This window comes from Plecotus auritus (assembly GCF_963455305.1).
Source record: "Plecotus auritus genome assembly, chromosome: 7".
In the NCBI taxonomy this organism is placed as follows: Eukaryota; Metazoa; Chordata; class Mammalia; order Chiroptera; family Vespertilionidae; genus Plecotus; species Plecotus auritus.
The window spans coordinates 8,907,495-8,926,217 of NC_137774.1; the positions used below are offsets into that span (position 1 = coordinate 8,907,495).

The window sequence follows — 18,723 nt, forward strand, 5'->3', positions numbered from 1 at the left end:
ATCTCTTTCCTGGATGGGCCCCCAGGGAGTGAGTATCATCTGATGATGTCACTCCCCAGCTCAAAACGGTTCTGTCGCTCGCCCTTGCCCTCAGGGTTGAGACACCACTATGGACCCCAGCTTGCAAGGCTCTGCAGGGTCTGGCCAGCCTGGCCCCCCACCCACCCCCACCCCATCTTTCCCTCCGTCTACCCTAGGAGTTCCCTGTTTCCCGGGTGCTCAAGAATGCCTCCTGATCTCCCCCCCACCCCCCGTCTGTCAGGCTTCTGAAAACACCTGCCTCATCCCCACCTACCTGGCCAGCTAGCTCCTGCTTTTTCTTCTTGCCTCCCTTTACACGTTTCTTCCTCCAGGAAGTCCTCCCTGACCTCCCTACCAGTGCCTACTGAGTCCCCTCTGCTTTCCCTCCTCCCTGGTGACACGGCTTATGATTGCTCCCCTGCTCACTTGGTTTCACACACTGGCCCCTGGGAAGTAGCAGCTAAAGGCAGGCGCCCGGACATCAGGCAGCCTGGGGTCCAGTCCTGCCCTGACACTTGTTGGCCACGCACCCCTGGGCAAGTTACTTCCCTCTCCGTGTTTCCATTCTCCCATTGTACCATGGTGTAATTACCGTGTTACCTCAGAGGGTTGTTATGGGGATTTTAAAAGACTGTGTGTGTAAACAGCAGTGCCTGTGCACACAGAAATTGCTCAGTAAACATCAGCTAGTATTTATTTAACAAATGAGGCTGGGGCATAGAGGATATTTAATAAACTTCTGTTGACGTTATTTTATTTAACAATAACTCGCATAACGCTTGGTACGTGCCAGGCACTATTCTACGCATGTTACAAATATTAACTCGTTTCGTAGATAAGGAATCTGAGGCGCGGAGAAGTGAATTAACCTGCCCAGTGTTATACGGCCAGGAAGTGGTGGAGCCAGGATGCACACCCAGGCAGTGGGGCCCCAGCATCCATGAAAGGAATGAACCGATATGCCTCTGTTTTGGAGGGAGAAGGCATGGGCTCCATCTGCAAAAGTCACTCAGCTGCCACCCTGGCTTCTTTCAGGTCCTGGGAGCTCCTGGTTGGCAAGTGACACCCCTGGGACCTAAGTGAGGCTGGTGAGAAGCCAGAGCTGCCCCGCCGGGTCGCTGCCCCCACCATGTCACAGGTGATGCCCAGTCCCCTGCTGGCAGGAGGCCACGCCGTCCGCTTGCCTCCCTGCGAGGAACCCAGGAGGGTCCTGCACCCCGCACCCAGCCCCAACCTGCCGCCCCAGTGTCCTTACTACACCACAGAAGGCTGGGGAGCCCAGGCCCTGATGGCCTCAATGCCCTGCAAGGAGCCCCCCACCAGGCTCCCGCCGGCCCCACAGGCTGGAGCCAAAGCCAGCTGCCTCCTGCGGGCCCCTGGTGAGCAGCCCGCAGGGGCCCTGGAGGACCTGGACTCCTACATCGGCTTCTCCCTGGAGAGCCTCAACCAGATGATTCTGGAACTGGACCCCACCTTCCAGCTGCTCCCCACAGGGGCCGGTGGCCCGTGGGGAGAGCCCGCTCAGAGCACTACCTCGCAGAGAAAGAAAGAAGAGCCTGAAGCCTTGGGTAAGGACCGGGGCCACAGTGCCAGGAGGGGGGCTTGGGGACCAGACCTGGTGAAGAAGGAACTTTCTGTAGACTCAGAGCAGCAGGCCCTGTCCTGTGGGGAGATGACATGCAGCCTTAACTACTTACTAAACTCCTCTGCCTTCTCTGCCATACCAAAGGGAAAAGTACAAGTGTCCCTCACGCTCCACTTCTTCTGGCTCCTGAGTTTGGAGAGTGATGGATACCTGTTTTGTGGGATTTTTCAGAGAATGTAAATAAGCTAATAATACTTTTTTTCCTACAACTCCATGCATTATAAATACGGGCGTGATGAATGTGGGGTGTCTGAACCTTGCTACTCTACGGTGTCTCTCCTTGGGGCCTAACCTGGGCCCCTTACATGTTTTGTAGGATTTCCGTTTGAATCCCTGTCCCTGTTCAGGGAAGTATTCCTCTGGGGAGGCCCAGGCTGGAAGGAGTAGGGTTGGAGAGCCACAGATTTCAGTCTAGTTAGGGTGGTAACCCTGTTGTGTTTAAGCAGTAGGGTGCTAGTAAATGTTTAACAGCCGGCTTCCTGGTGGGGTGGGGGAGAGCCATGATAGGAAGCTTGTACCAGTTTCCACGGTGTAAATTCTTCCACTCCCAGTTTCAGGCTACCAACCTGATGTCACTGAATGTGGCATTAGAAAGAGATACACAGTAGCAGGCCACTGTGTGGTACAGTATTTATACCTGACCAATACAACAGATGTAAATAACCTCAAGAGTATGGATAATAGTAAAAAAAAATAGTGAAATCACTGGGATGTGATGAATTTGGAGTATTTATCACTTCTGTTTTTAATATAAGTTGTTTCATTGTAACTTTATATACTTTTTAAATATATATATATTTTATTGATTTTTTTACAGAGAGGAAGGGAGAGGGATAGAGAGTTAGAAACATCGATGAGAGAGAAACATCGATCAGCTGCCTCCTGCACACCCCCTACTGGGGATGTGCCCGCAACCAAGGTACATGCCCTTGACCGGAATCGAACCAGGCACCCTTCAGTCCGCAGGCCGACGCTCTATCCACTGAGCCAAACCGGTTAGGGCGTAACTTTATATTCTTTAATTTTTAATAATGCCTGAGTTTAGCAACCAGCTGGACAACATCCTGAAAATTTAACAACCAGCTCCCCTGAGCTGGTACAAGCCACCTCCAGTACACCACTGAACCTCGGGCATCTAGAAATCCCTGCATCTGGCTCCAGTTTACCCAAACAGACTTTTCAGTATCCTCTGAAAATGAAGGTCAAGGAGCAGCAGCCCCATTGGACAGGCTGGAAGACTGAGGCTTCCAGGGATTTAAACAATCAACATGGGTCAAGAGGTGTGGTTAGGGTTAGAGAGAGGATCCATGAGAATTTCTACTCCTTGAGCACTTACTCTCTCCAAGCACTGTTCTGAGCGTTTGATAGTAGAACCTTTCATCCTCCCATTGACCCCCAGGAGATGACCGTTTTAGTCTCATTTTACAGATGAGAAAACCGAGGCTGATAGACTTGAGTAAGGCGCCAATCTAACCTACTCCCTGGGGCCGGGCGAACCTTACACAAGCTGTTTACTCCCCTTCTTCGTGTCTCCGATTCCTCATCTGTAAAACATAAATGAGTTCTTACCTCAAAGGGTGTTGCAGGGATTAAAAGAAAGAACACTGGTTGGGTGTTTATCGCAAATCCCCGCACACTGTGAGTCATTATAAATGGTGGTTGCTTCATTAAACACCAGGGTTGCACTTAGCACCAGCCCCAGGGCAGGTTCAGGCTCTGGGGTGAAAGGGAGCCCAGCACCCAGGTCCTCTGGCGCCCGGGTTCCTGACCCGCCTTCTGTTCCTCCCACCGAGCATTGCCTGCCAGGCCTCTTAAAAGAACTGCCTCCAGCCCCCAGGAGTCTTCCTGCTTCCTAAGGCCAGTTCTGGACATGCCCCTGCAGGAAGGTGGTTTGGGCCTAATTGCTATTGGCAGGAGCAAGCCCTGGCCTTCCATGTTCATGCCCCAAGGCAGGGGTTCCACACACTCAAGGCCAGTGCGGGTGAGACAAGTCTCTGGGGAGCAGCCACATGCATGTGGGTGCGGGTGATGACAACCAGGCTCTTCCTCCACGAGGCGATGGGCAGTGAGTAATCTATATTCTCTGATGCCCTGGGCACGGCCTGCCATTCTGAGGATGTGTCCACATGACTCAGGCACTAGGAAGGCAGCAGTGGTCAGGCTGCCTAGCTCTGCCCCAGCCCCTTCTGATGGCATTTTGGTTTTTAAATCCTCTCCTCCCACCTGCCATGTCTGGACGCTTGGATACCTGCCATGTCTGGACGCTCACTACCTCCTGATTCGGCCCAGCCTGGTCAGCTCCCTGTTAGAAGGTTCCGCTGTGCGATCACTGTTGAGCTGCACTTCCTCCTGCATCTTGACCTCCCAAATCCTTCCCCTCACACCTCCACTACTGGGGACAGAGCCAGCTCCCCCCGGCCCAGGGCAGGGTACTAGTTCTGGGCACCAGGGTGAGTTTCGTACGGCCACATGGATGCCACGTAGAGGACCCCCTTTCCTCTGCGCTCATCCTTCCAACTTTCGGGGTATTGAAGGGGAAAATGTTCTAAAACTGCAATGCCAGCAGATGTTCACTGTTTCTCTTTCCTAATTTGGCAAAATTGAAAATTAAACGTTGGGCCTGGCCGGCATGGATCAGTGGTTGAGCATCAACCTATGAACTAGGAGGTCACGGTATAGGTCAGGGCACATGCCCAGGTTGTGGGCTGGATCCCCAGAGTGGGGTGTGCAGGAGGCAGCCGATCAATGGTTCTCTCTCATCATTGATGTTTCTCTCTCTCTCTCTCTCTCTCTCTCTCTCTCTCTCTCTCTCTCTCGCTCTCTCTCTCTCTCTCTCCCTTCCTCACTGAAAAAATAAAAATATGTTTAAAAAATTAAAATTAAACATTGGTGATCCCTCCCCTAAATACAGGCTGGGGCAAAAGTAGGGTTACAGTTATAAGTATGTGAAACACAGTTTACTCTTGTATTATTATTTATTAACTAGAGGCCTGATGCACGAAATTCATGCAAGGGGCTCAGCCCTCACAGCCCCGGCTTCGTCCGGAAGGTCTTCCGGACAGTCGTCTGGAAGGATGTCCGGACGGTCGTTCTGCTGTTCAGTCTAATTAGCATATTAGCTCTTTATTATATAGAATTATTGTATTGTTTTCCATACAAACAACTATAAAGCTATTTTTGCCCACCCCTGTGTATGCAGAAGGTTTTGGTAATGCATGATCCCAGCATCTACCCTGCAAAGGAAAGAGTGATAACCTCATTTTACAGCTGAGAACACTGAGGGGAAGCAATGGCCCACGGTCACACTGCTAGTGATGGTATAGGTCAGGCCTAAAAGCCCAGGCTTCTGGGCTTCAAGGTCATGTCCTTGCCTTTCTCTCTTCCTTGGAGCTAGTTTCCCACCCTCCAGGGCTGCCCAGAATAAATCCCTTTGGAGGCACGGGGGGGCCTCTTCTGAGGCCCCATCTCCCCAGTGCTCCAAACCTCCCCCAGCTTCCCTGCCCCAGCCTCTTGCTTACCTTCCTTCGGGCTTACCCTGGGGGGAGCGGGGGGCGGAGGGACAGGTTCCCATCCCACAGAGGATGTGGCTCCTAGAAGCCACCACCATATCTATTCCTTTCTTTATCCTCTCTGCCACCCCTCCCAACCTTTGCAACAGGCCCCCACATTTCATTTTCCAGCAATTTCTGCCAAGCAAGGCTGTTTGCCAATCCCAAGTGGAAAGTGTCTAATAATTGTCTCTCCCCTCCCCAACCACGTGACCCCCCCACCCCCCCCCCACCCCACCCCCGTGTATCCACTGAGCACTGCTCAGACTTGCCCCGTGGGCTGTAAACAGTGACTGCACCAGGTGATGGGTGCGGGCAGCCACCTCGCCTAGCCACATCCACCTCAGGGCAGCAGCAGGAGGTGACTCAGGCTCCAGGCTCCTCCTGCCCTCTCCCCGCTGCTTGCTCCACCCTCCAGCAAGGCCTTCCGTAAGTGTTTGGGGGGACCCCATAAGGAAGGGGCCCACAGCTTCCCCAGACCAACAGGCCCCCCAAAAAAACAACCAAGCACCTTCTCACAGGGCAAGGCCTTGGGAAAGGGTCCCAAGGAACCCCTCCTCCCGGAAAAGGCCCCCAATCAGAGCAAAGGAGCAGGAAGGAGGGTTCCTCTACTCCCTGGCTGTGTGGCATTGGATAACTCACTCACCCTTTCTGAGCCTCGATTTCTCATCTGTTATATGGAATTAATAATATTTCCTACCGCAATAGAGTTATCGTGAGGGCGGAATAAACTAATACAGGTAATAGTGCTGGCACAAAGCACCGAATAAATACCCGCCTTTACTAAAAATGGTGCCATAAATGTTAGCGCCACTCCCACACCTCTCTGAGCCTCGGTTTGCTCCTCTTTAAAAGCAGTATCTTCTGACATTGGGCATAACGGCTGTTGTGAAGCTTGAAAGGATTGTGGGTGTAAACACTATAAAGTCCTATAAAAATACAAGTTGTGCTTGCCAACCTTCCAGAAGAATCCACCCCATTCCAAGACCTCATTTCTTTCAGAGCCCACAGCACACTGTGCCAGATATCCTCCTATTGCCCTCCACCGTGGGACCCACACCTTAGCCAGAGAGTATGAGCCATCTGCCCCCAAAAGCTGGCAGGGAGCAGATGTTCCCAGAAGCCCACCATGGGCCAGACCCCAGGCTCCATCCATCCCTGTGTTTTATCCTCACCACAGCCAGGGGAGGCTGGTTTTAGATCCCCACTTTGCAGATGAGGAAACTGAGGTTCCGAGTGGTTAGGAAAGTTACCCAATGCCTCTTGGCGGGAAAGTGGCAAAGCCAGGACTCACACCCAGGTTTGTCTGATGACAAAGCCAGGCCTGTACCTCCACCCCTGGAACAGCAAGCCCAGGTCAGCCTGCCAGCCCCTCACCTGATGCAATCCTGCACCCCAGCCCTGGCCCAAGCAGGCTCAGACAGAGGCAGTAACGGTGAGCAGAGCCAGAAGCCCTGCCCCAGAGCGGGCTGGGGCAGGCAGGGACTCCATAGTCGCAGCCCGCGAGGTGCGTGTGCCAGAACCCAAGTGGGTGGGAGGCCGGAAGACAGGAGCTGAGGGTGCAGTTTCCCGCTGACTCTGTCCCAGTTTCCAACCTGGGAAGGCAGGGGCAGGACAGCCCTCCAGAAACAAGCGGCTGGGGAACCCCACCTTCCACCACCCTTGCTGGGTGTCCATCCTTCACCGTGGGGAGAACCACAGGGCACCCTACTTCAGGGAGGAACATGGTCTGGGGGACAAGGGTCCTGGGTGCCCCCACTGGGGAGTGGAGAGAGCTTTGCAGTGAGTCAGCAGCCTGGGCCAAGTGCTAACCAATCACTGTGCCCCAGCTGCCAGCAGGGCCCCGGCTGTGGAGCTCCACACTCAGCAATGCCGCAACCCCTGCCCTCAGCGAGCTCCTGCTCCGAAGCAAAGTTCCCAGACTCTCAGGTGGACTCAGACCCCTGGATTCTGGCTAAAATTGCAGATTCAGGTCCAGTAGGCCTGGGGTGGAGCCTGAGATTCTGTTCATCAGACCTGCTCCCAGGGGTAGTGTGCTGCTGGCTGGGAATATAGTGATGATGCTCCATGGAATCACCTGGGGAACGAAACAAACAACCTGAGGCCTGAGCCCACCCGGGAGATGCTGGTCCCATCGGTGCGGGGTGGAGCCTGGGCATTAGGACTTTAAATGCTCACTGGGTGGCCCTAGGGTGCAACCGAGCCTTCGCTGTAGGTACAGACATAGAAACAGCTTTCACACACCCTGAGGAAGAGAGGCATCGCTGAATGTGACTGGCACACTCTGGTAAGCGGTCATTTTAGCCTAGAGTGTGGGGCATACACAAAGGCTTCCTATGGGTCCGTTTAAAAGGGCTTACTGTGTGCCAGGCGCGGTGCTGGGCCCCCTACATTCCTCTCATTTCACCCTCACTGTAACATCAGGGGCTTGGCATAGCCACCCCATTTTCCAGGTGTGGAAACTGAGCCTCTCTAGGTGGAGTCGTTGGCCAAGCTCTCTCAGATAGCAAGCGGCAGAGCCCCAGGTCTGTGTGACAGCGAGGCCTGCTTCTTCTACTGCATCTCCCCACCCAGGGGAAGATGCCACAAAGAGGGTGACGTTGGCCCTGGGCCCTGAGATGGAGCCGGATGCTAATTCTGAGTCCAATGAGTGCCTCCTCTCTGACCCTGTTTCCTCGTCGACATAAAAGAGGGGGGACCAGCCGAAACCGGTTTGGTTCAGTGGATAGAGTGTCGGCCTGAAGACTGAAGGGTCCCAGGTTCGATTCTGGTCAAGGGCATGTACCTTGGTTGCAGGCACATCCTCAGTGGGAGGTGTGCAGGAGGCAGCTGATCGATGTTTCTCTCTCATCGATGTTTCTAGCTCTCTATCCCTCTCCCTTCCTCTCTGTAAAATATCAATAAAAATATATAAAAAATAAAGAGGGGGGACCAGACGGTCTTCAGGACCCTCCCAGCATTCCTGTCCTGTGAGTCCAGGCTCCCGGGTTTCACCAACGCTCTGCTTCTCTCCCCAAAGATATAAAGTACATCGAGGTGACCTCCACCAGATCAAGGTGCCACGAGGGTCCCCAGCGCTGCTCCAGCCCATCTGTCACCCCGCCTTTCGGCTCCCCACGCAGTGGTGGCCTCCTCCTTTCCAGAGACATCCCCCGAGAGACTCGAAGCAGCAGTGAAAGCCTCATCTTCTCTGGGAGCCAAGGCATTGGGCACCAGCGCCCTCCTCCCCCGTCGGGGGCTCTGTCCTCTCATCCCCCACCCTCTCCCAGCATCTCCATCCCTTGCACGAGGAGCCAGGCCTCAGGCCCCCATGGCTTTGGCTCCCCGCTGATGGCTTCTCCAGGCTTGGAGAAGGGCCTGGGAGGCCCAGCCACACGGGGAGGCAACGGGGTCTCTGTGGTGTCGGCCCGCCCAGGGACTGATGTCAGCTACGTATTTGGAAGGTAGGCCACTCCCACTATAACTTCTGATGTTGCCTCCACAACACACACACACACACACACACACACACACACACACACACTCATCATAGAGAGGTAGCCTGCTCTGTCAGCAAAATCTGGGCATGCACCACAAATAAAAGTAGCTTTTCTCTTCTATGCCATCACCACCCAGTTCTCTGCAGGCCCCACAGCAGAGCTGCACACACCCCCATCCTGCCCAGGACCTCTGCCCCCGACACCGATTCCAAAGCCACTGGGCCAAGGCAGTCCCTGGCGAGGAGACTGGGATCCCACAGCCATGCCCACTGGCACCGGCCTCTAAGCTCAGGGAGAGGTCTGGCTGGATGCAGAGCTGGCCTCCTCCCCTTCTCCAGCTGGGGATTCCCCCTGCATTAGCGTGGACATGGTCCGATCCAGGTCCAGCCTGTGTGCAGGCCTCTCAGGGGTGATGGGATGATGCAGAGGCTGGTGTGACAACTCAGTCAGACCTGCCTCACTGGGAAAGCAGAGGGGACCCCTCCAGCCCACACGACCTGTGGTGGGTCAGCGCACTTGGCTACTTTAAGTGACCAAAGACTACAGTGCAGGGACATTTCTGTATCTTTCAGCACCCCTTGGGGACCGGGTAGGCATGCCTTTTGCTCTGGGCTGTGGGGAGTGGAGTCTATAGTATTTGATTTGACCAAAGCCATAGACACCCAGGTCACTAAATGATAGGGCCTGGCTCTGGCCCCCGAGTATCCACCTCCCTACCCTAACACTCTGCCCATCTGGTGCTCTCTCCCCCTGCAGCAGCCAGTCCCTCCTCCGCTCCGGCATCTCCAGCCCTCAGTCATCGTCTAGGTCCTTGGAAAGCCCCGCCAGCTCTTCCTCCAGCCTCCACAGCCTTGGCCCAGTGTCCCTGTGCACGAGAGCCAGTGACAACCAGGTCCCCAGCAATACCACCCCAAGCAGAAGCCAGCCCAGAGCAGCCTGTTCCCCGCCACTGGCCAAGGAGCATGCCAGCAGCTGCCCCCCATCCATCGCCAACTCCATGGTGGACATACCCATCGTGCTGATCAACGGCTGCCCAGAACCAGGGTCTTCCCCACCCCTTCGGACCCCAGGACCCCAGGACTTTGTGCGACCTGGGGCTACTTCTGCCAGCAACCCTTGTCCAGCCACCAGGAGCCACAGCCAGACCCTGCCAGAGGCCTCTCCCACCGCATCCCCACATGGTACGTAGTAAGCCGATGCCTCAAGCACTATAAGGTTTGGGGGACCCAGACAAGCACCAGTAGTTACTGCACTAGCCAGTCAACACAATGATTGAGTACCTACTGTGTGCCCAGCACTGTGCCCAGTGGTGGGGACCTAGGGATGAAAACAATCTAGAAAGAGAGGCCAAAATCAAGGATAACTATAGAGTAGGATAAACACGGGGGGGGGGGGGGGAAGAAATGTTCTAAGTCTTATGGGGACACAGAGGGGAGGAGTGATCCCTTTAGCCTGGGGAACTGGGAAGGCTCCGCAGAGGAAGTGAAATCTTCTCCAGATCTGGAAAGCAGATCACAAGCCCGTGGCCAGAGCAGGAGAGGAAGGGGGTCCCCAGCAGAGGGAACGGAGTCTGCAGTCAGGAAGGTGTGGAGCACATGGCACGTTGAGGAAATGACTGGGGTTTGGGGTGCAGGGTGAGGCCATTGAGAGTAATTTGGGGCCAGATTGCAAAAGGCATTGAACACCAAGCTTAAGAGCAGATTTTTTTAAAAATATATTTTTATTGATTTCAGAGAGGAAGGGTGAGGGAGAGACACATGGAAACATCAACGATGAGAGAGCATCATGGATCAGCTGCCTCCTGCACGCCCCACATTGGGGACTGAGCTTGAAATCTGGACATGTGCCCTGACCAGGAATTGAACCATGACCTCCTGGGTCATAGGTCGATGCTCAACCACTGAGCCACGCTGGCCAGGCCTAAAGAGTAGATTTTACCCTTTAGGCTACGGGAGACCATCGGAGGGTCTCGAACAGGAGAGAGGTGGGGTCAGAGGCTCGGGTCAATGGATCACGCTGGCAGCTGCGTGGCAGATGAATTACGGGCCTGGCCTGGGCAGGGAGAGCAGTTTCTATTTGGTTCTGTTTGGGCTTTTAGGATGAAGTGATCCAGACAAGTTGAAACGGAGCCTGAACCAGGGCGGGGCAGGGGGTGGAGGAGAGGGGACAGAGCCAGGAGACCCTCCGGATAGGGAAGCAGCAGGCTCCATGACTAACTCGTGAGAAAGCAGGGGAGAGTCAGTCAGTCGTAACGCTGACGTTGGTGGGTGACGAGCAGAGCAGACCGAGGGGGGGACAGGGTAACGGAGACAATGCATTCCGTTCAGACAGCGAAAACCACAAACCAGCAAACACCCTGCTTCCCGGAGTCTGTGACTGCAGGCGTCCAAGAGAGCAAAACCAACCAGAACCCAAAGCAGTAAACACAGGCTGAGCCTTAGCTCCCCGGGGGCTCCTCTCCCGTGAACAGAGCCCCTTGCCCAGCCCTGGGGACACTGTCCCTCCTCACTCAGCCATCACCTTCCCAGGGCTTGCTTCTCAGCCCTCCCTCGGCCACAGGATGGGTGTCAAGGTGACTCCTGGCAGGAGGGAGGGGGCGAGGGGGGGGTGAGGAATGCGGACTCGTGGGCTGCTCAGCCCCACTCACAAAGCCATGTCAGTGCAAGCAAATTACGCGGCACATATGCCCTTGAATCTGCTCTGACCATTTTCCTAGGACAAATCATTTGCAGATTTTAGTACAGTTTTTGTGAGTTACACTCAACTGGCCACAACACACCTTTTCAAGATGCTGAACCTAAGAACCACGGCTCTCTGCCCTCGGGACTCGGAAAATGGGCATCTTGGCATCTCAAAGAGCACATGTGCTCAACGTGGATAGTCCGGTCCCGGTTTGGTGATGCCCCAGGATATCACTAATTATACCCTGGGATCTTATCAGATTCTGCAATATTCTCACAACAAAATCCATTGTAACTTCATAGGCTATTGGAGCATAAAAGACACTCCGAGGGGGGGTTTTTGTTTGTTTTGGGGTGTGTTTTTTTAGTATATTTATTTCAAAGAGGAAGGAACAGGGAGAGAGAGAGATAGAAACATCAATGATGAGAGAGAATCATTGATCAGCTGCCTTTTGCACACCCCACACTGGGGAATCGACCCCGCAACCTGGGCACGTGCCCTGACCAGGAATCAAACTGTAACCTCCTAGTTCATAGGTTGCCACTCAACCACTGAGCCACGCAGGCCGGGCCTCAGAGGTGTTGGGGTTCACTCAGCCCCCTCTGGGCTTTAGGAGCGAAACATGTGTCCCAAATCAGAGTCAGGAATCCACCTCCTGGCTTCTGAGCACACGCTCGTCTGCCCAGACCTGCTGTTTTCCTTTTCTTCTCCTTTCCTATCCTTTCCTTTCCCAAACTGAGTATGTCCCTAAGCAAGCTGTAGGGTGAGTAAGGGGGAAGACAGTGTGAAACCAAACAAATGTTGCATCTCAGATTCACTTATTTATCCCTTATGTCAGTCCCCAGCAGGCAACACTAGATGTGAGAAACTATTGCTCATTAAATTGAGATTTTTATCTATTTGCTTTTGATACCAAGGATAAAGGGAAGACTCCTAAATCCCAGCTGCACCAAGCCCTGAAATTCTTCTGTTGGATTCTGCCTCGTTAAGCAGTTGGAGATACCATGGGGCTGGGGTAGGAGAGGGTGGGTTGAATGGGGCCAATGGGCGGGTCTCTCAGCTCCCCTCTGTCCAGCCTACAGGGTTCCCCTGCTCTGTTTCTCTCCAGGTCCCGCCAGGGACATGCAGCCCACCATGAAATTTGTGATGGACACCTCTAAGTACTGGTTTAAGCCAAGCATCACCCGAGAGCAAGGTAAAGGGAAACAGTGTTTCAGGGGACGAGGCTCGGGAATCAGGTTGGGGCCCTGGGTTGGGCCAGAAGAGGGGATGGCCAGTGGCAGGTCCAGGGAAGGGCAGTGTCCTGCAGACCTCATGACCTGAGGCAATAGGAACTGCAGCAGCAATGGCGGAGGTTAGACAATAGAAGGGACTTCCTGGGAACAAAAGGTGATCCTGTCACATCTGCTGCCTGATGACCCTCTGGGGCTGGGGGACAGGGGCTGTGCACGTGGGGCGGGAACTGTCTCTGACCCAAGAATTGTTCCAGCAATCGAGCTGCTGAGGAAGGAGGAGCCGGGCGCTTTCGTGGTGAGGGACAGTTCTTCATTCCGAGGCTCCTTCGGCCTTGCCTTGAAGGTGCAGGAGGCCCCCGCACCTGCCCAGAACCGATCAGGTATGCACCCGTCTCTGTCCTCACTCAAGGCCTCTCCGAGGCAAGGGGGTGTGGTGGGTTCTAGTCCCAGCTCGGCTGCTAGCTTGCCAGGCGTCCTCGGGCCAGGCCCACAGTGACTCCTGGAGGAGGGTCTGCCTTGGTCCTCCCAGCTGCCCTCCAGCGCCCAAGGCTCTAGCAGCTCCTTTCACAGCCACCTGAGCTGCCTCCACCTCCCCCTCATCTCATGGCGGGAAGAGGAGGAGGGAGATCCAGGCCCTCTCCCGGCTGCTCTCCCCTGGGAACCCACCTCCTCCCAGACCGGATTTATCACGAGGGGACCTAATGTAAAACGTGTGTGTGACAGCCTATGGCCGACTGTCCCATGGTCTCACACGCGCAACACACATCGACGGGCACCCACCCGCCCCAGGCACTGTGGAAGGCACCAGGGTACCGCCCTGGGGAAGGAGATTACTAACAGGCCATTACAGTGTGAGGTACATGGGTGGCAGCCCCTCCCTGAACCCCATGATCGCAGCCCTGGCCCTCAGGGAGTCTCCAGACTGATGGGGGAGCAAACAGATGAGGTAACTGAGGCACCAAGAGTTAGTGGGTGACACCCGCCCCCCCAGAACAAGTAAGTGATAGAGTGAAAAACTAAGGATGAAAACCCAACTGGGATTTCTCCACCCTGTGTCTCTCCGACTACCTAAGTAAGTGCCCCCCGGGTGGTGTTGGTTATCAAGGAAGCCTTGCCCAGGAGCCAGAGAGAGGAGGCCAGGGGGCGGGGTGGGTTCTAGTCCCAGCAGGGGCCATTGCTCAGCCTCCCAGGCCAGCTGGGCTGGGCAGGGACCATCTGGTGGAGAATAATAGGGCCTGGGAGGGAGCGAGGATGGGGAGAGAGAACCCAGGCCGAAGAGATTTGACCTACCCCAGTGGCCGGCAAACTCATTAGTCCACAGAGCCAAATATCAACAGGACAACGATTGAAATTTCTTTGGAGAGCCAAGTTTTTTAAACTTAAACTTCTTCTAAGGCCACTTCTTCAAAACAGACTCACCCAGGCCGTGGTATTTTGTGGAAGAGCCACACTCAAGGGGCCAAAGAGCCGCATGTGGCTTGCAAGCCGCGGTTTGCCGACCACTGACCTAACCAGTCATCGGAAAGCATCCCTGAGAGCTCTTCAGACCTAGAGAAAGGCCTGCTGAAGGGGCCAGTACTGGATGCGGAAGGCCCTGAGCAGAAGGCTTGGCACCTCCTTCGCGGGAGGCCTCAGAGATGGGATCCCAGAGGCCGGAGGATGGCCAGTTAACCTCCGGGTGGGCCCGGAGGAGGCGGGTCAGGAGGGCTAACACCGGGCTCTGGTCTCTCACCCACCTGTACGCTCTCTTCTCTCTTTGTCCAGGAGAGGACAGCAGTGACCTTATCCGCCACTTCCTCATCGAGTCTTCCGCCAAAGGGGTGCACCTCAAAGGAGCAGACGAGGAGCCCTACTTTGGTGAGCCCGCAGGCCGCTGGGTGGGGCCGGCCATCCTGGGCCGGGAGGGTGGCGGGAGAGGCCTTCTCACGCAGGGCTGCCTGTTTCCTCGCAGGGAGCCTCTCTGCCTTTGTGTGCCAGCATTCCATCATGCCCCTGGCCCTGCCCTGCAAACTCACCATCCCGCACAAAGGTGGGTCTGGGCCCCACGGAGGCAACGTCAGGGCACCGGCTCCGTTTGTTCTCACTAGAAAGGCTCCTGGGGGCCACGTCTCTCCTTCTATGTGGACGGGCCGTGGAGCATGCACCGTTCGGATTACGTTAGTGTCACAGTTTACGGTGCATGCTCCACGGCCCGTCAACATTTCCACTTCCCGGCTGTGAGGATGTGAGAATGTTTCTCTCTCTGAGCCTCAGTTTTCTCATCTATGAAACGGGGACAGCCGTCATCATACCTACTTATCGGACTGGTGTAAGGATAACAGGAGATCATTCTGGCCACGCTCTTAGCATGATGCCGGGCACCGAGTGGATGTGTGAGAAATAGTAGCTTTCTTTGAGAGGATGAAAGGAGCACACATCAGCTGGTTTGGGGAGATTTGTTTTTTGTTTTTTTTCTTCCAAGTCTAGCATTTATTTTTTTTTAAATATATATTTTATCGATTTTTTACAGAGAGGAAGGGAGAGGGATAGAGAGTTAGAAACATCGATGAGAGAGAAACATCCATCAGCTGCCTCCTGCACGCCCCCTACTGGGGATGTGCCCGCAACCAAGGTACATGTCCTTGACTTGAATCGAACCTGGGACCTTTCAGTCCGCAGGCCGACGCTCTATCCACTGAGCCAAACCGTCTAGGACCCAAGTCTATCATTTACTGAGCACTCCCTCATTCATTCACAGCTCACTGCAACCCTGTGCAGTAGATGTTGCTGCTATCCCCGTTTCACAGATAAGAAAACCGGGTGGTAGGCGTTAAGTAACTCACTCAGAGGCACACAGAGTCAGAGTCACGCCCAGATCAGGAAGCCCCCTCCAGAGTTTAGAGCCCAGCTGCACCCCCAGATGGAGCGGGCCATCTCCTCTCGGATGTGCAGGGGGAGCAGCAAGGGGGCTTCTGGGAGAGGAAGCAAGAAAGGGGGAGCCTCTGGTGGAGTGAGGGCGACAGTCTCCCTACTTTCAGCAAAGAAAGGCCTAGGGTTGGTGTGGACCTTAAAGAAGTGAGCGGGTCGGGGGCCTTTGGGGGCCTCTGAGGACCGGGTCACTGCAGCTGTCCAGGGAGGAGTGAGGAGTGAGGAGGGGAAGGAGGATCAAAGGGCTTGCAAGCTGGGCACAGGCTGGGGAGCCCAAAGTAGCTCCCGTTTGCCTGATTACGGTAATCACACCTGGTTTCTCATCCAGTCACTTCCTGGAGGCGTGGGTGGGGGTGGAGAGTATGTTCAAAGGGATTAATGAGGCCTGTTCTTCTGAGAGGGGTCCATTCACTCCACCCGCGGCCCCTCGGGGCCTGTTCCTTTACTTTGGCTCAGAATTGGGAGGTGGAGACGGAGCCTCAGACCCTGCCACAGACAGCAGGGCCTCCTGCCTGAAGAGATCTGCGGGTAAGTGGTGTGTGGGAGGCTCCAGGCTTGGCTGTACCCCCGGAGGGCGCCTCCCAGCCCTGCACGCACGCACACGCATGTCCACACGTGTTTCCCATCACAGCTGTATTTCTTCATCTTTAACAAGGTGTCACATTCCTTCCCCTCTCTGTAAACCAGGAGATCAGAGGCTGCAGGGAGTGGGCCAAGGGGAAGAGAGGGGCCCGAGAGGAGGGGGTTGGCAAGGCTGACACCCCATCCTCCACACTCTTGGGCACATGCACACGTTCTGGGGTCTCTACAGTGCCACTCTGGAGGTTGTTGCTGGGTCTGCCATCCTCTGTGGGGTCCTGGGGTTTCCACAGGGGAAGGTCCCGCCTCCTCACATCCAGGGGCCAATCACAGATCAGCACTGGTCTGAGTGACAGCTCCTACTCTGTGCCCCTGAGCACAATGGTCCCCTCCCCATTCTTGTCTTCTCTTGCTTCTCTCAACAATGAAACAGGGCTCCAATGGCAGGTGGGGGAGGAAGCAGCACCAGCCATGGGCCAGGGCAGAAGGAAGGTTTGCCTGGACGTCCCTATACACAGGGCGACATTCCCTCCCTTACCCACCCCCTAATCTGGAAGGCAGTGCTAAGCAGCAAATGATCCCAGAGTCCTCTGGGGTTGGCCGCAAATCAGTCACCCAAACAGTCTCTGTCCTTCTGCCTGGTGGCTCAAAGAGGAGACCTCCTGGATTTCTGAAGAAGGAAGGCCACCCCGTCCCCTGGCTCTGGGCAGAGGAAGGACCAGGGCCTGGGTGACCTCGCCCATCCCATGGATCCTGGCAGGGCCCCAGTGCAGTATCTGCATCCCACAGGCTGCCATGTTCTGTACCTGAGTTCTGTGAGTGTGGAGACCCTGACCGGAGCCCTGGCTGTGCAGAAGGCCATCGCAACCATCTTGGAGAGGGACGTCCTCCCCACGCCCACTGTGGTCCACTTCAAAGTCACGGAGCAGGGCATCACCCTGACCGACGTCCAGAGGAAGTAAGGGACTTCCCTTCCCCTGGGGTGGCAGGGCTGGGCAGGGTGAGCTGGAGGGGATGGCCAAGGTGGTTATGGATCAGTGAGGAAGGCAGAGTTCAGTGTCCGGGACGCAGCGGGGTCCATGACATGCTGAGTGACTCCAGGCAAGTCCTCTGCCTTCATTGAGCCTCCCTCCCATGACCTCCTGCCACCAAAGTGTCCTTTCACTGTGACCGATGCAGATGGAATCAACCAGCATTCATTGGTCATCGACTACGTCTGTCCCCACGGATAGAACATCCGCCAGCCACTCTGGCTGACCACTGGGACCCAGTGGGATGCGGTCCTGCCTTCCCTGGGCTCAGGGATTTACAGACCAAGACGTAATTCCTATCCTCAGACAAAGTGGGTGGGGAGCAGCAAGGGGCTAGAACACCCTGGGATGGGCTCTTACCAGTTCCGCTTCTCTCCTGCCTCCTCCCAGGGTGTTTTTCCGGCGCCATTACCCCCTCAGCACCCTCCGCTTCTGTGGCATGGACCCTGAGCAACGGAAGTAAGTTCAAGGTTGGACCCAATGGAGCAGGCTGGTCAGGGCCTAGGTGCCCGCTGAAGCTCCTGTCTGGCTCTAGATTGGGGTCCCAGACAGAGCCTGTGAACCGCAGGGGCCAGGAGCAACAGAAGGAGGGGAAGGCGGGGGATGGTGGGGGTGGGGGCGCAGCTGGCCATTCTCCCCCTGCTCAGCTGGAGTCCATGGCATGAAGCAGAGCCTCAGCACTCACTACTGTCCGCGTTCCCTCCCACAGGTGGCAGAAGTACTGCAAGCCCTCCTGGTAAGGCCTTCCTGTCTGCTCCGTCAGTCTCCCTGAGTCAGGGCCCCCAACCCAACATGGGGAGGGAATTAGAGAAGGGGGGAACCCCCCCCGCCTTCCCTTAGGAGCCCATGGTTTTGATGGGGGTGGCACAGGCCCTGGCCCTCAGGGAGTCTCCAGTCTGATGGGGGAGGCGCGGCTCTGACTTCAGGGACCCTTCATCTGTAGGGAGGCCCCTGTCTGGTGGCCAAAGCATGTCCTTGCTCTCCCCACTCTGCTGGGTAACACACAGGTCCTGTCTGCCCAGGAGCCCCATTTCAAAACGAGGAAAACCCAGATTTTGAACGCATGGATCTCCCAGTCTGGCAGGGGTGACCCGCCCACCCCCTCCCAGAGAGCTCCCATTGTAGTGAGGTGCCGGGCCACTTGGCTAGGGAAGGGGTGGGGTGGAGCACTGTGGGCCGAGTCCCCCCCTCCCTGCCTGGTGCCCCCCTGGAGCCCCCCCTCACTCAGGCTGCCCTTCCCCACCAGGATCTTCGGGTTTGTGGCCAAGAGCCAGACCAACGCACAGGAGAACATGTGCCACCTCTTCGCGGAGTATGACACGGTCCAGCCGGCCTCACGGGTCATCAGCCTGGTGGGTGCTCTGCTGCAGGACACAGAAAGGATGTAGGGGGGCTCTTTCTGCACGTGCTCCCAGATATCCCAAGGGAATTGCTCAGAAATCCCCTCCACCCCCTGAACAAGCGGCCGTAGCCACACTGATGGACCAATGCATCGAACTGAAGGAGAATGATACCACGTCGAAACCCTTAAAACCACTATAACCTTCATCGGTGACCTTCATCCAGACCCCCCACCACCACCACCCAGGCCTCAGT

General features: G+C 55.7%; 1 protein-coding gene across 1 annotated transcript; it reads left to right on the plus strand.

Annotated features, from left to right (window-relative positions):
* Window positions 1-1,150: 1,150 nt before the first annotated feature.
* On the plus strand, window positions 1,151-18,515 carry TNS4 (tensin 4; the record flags this gene model as incomplete). The annotated part of the gene is made up of 12 exons (XM_080679331.1): window positions 1,151-1,589; window positions 8,234-8,657; window positions 9,450-9,874; window positions 12,484-12,570; window positions 12,865-12,990; window positions 14,375-14,467; window positions 14,562-14,639; window positions 15,974-16,054; window positions 16,886-17,054; window positions 17,518-17,586; window positions 17,837-17,863; window positions 18,374-18,515. The coding sequence occupies 12 exons, from the start codon at window positions 1,151-1,153 to the stop codon at window positions 18,513-18,515; spliced, it is 2,160 nt and encodes a 719-aa protein (XP_080535457.1).
* Window positions 18,516-18,723: the final 208 nt, after the last annotated feature.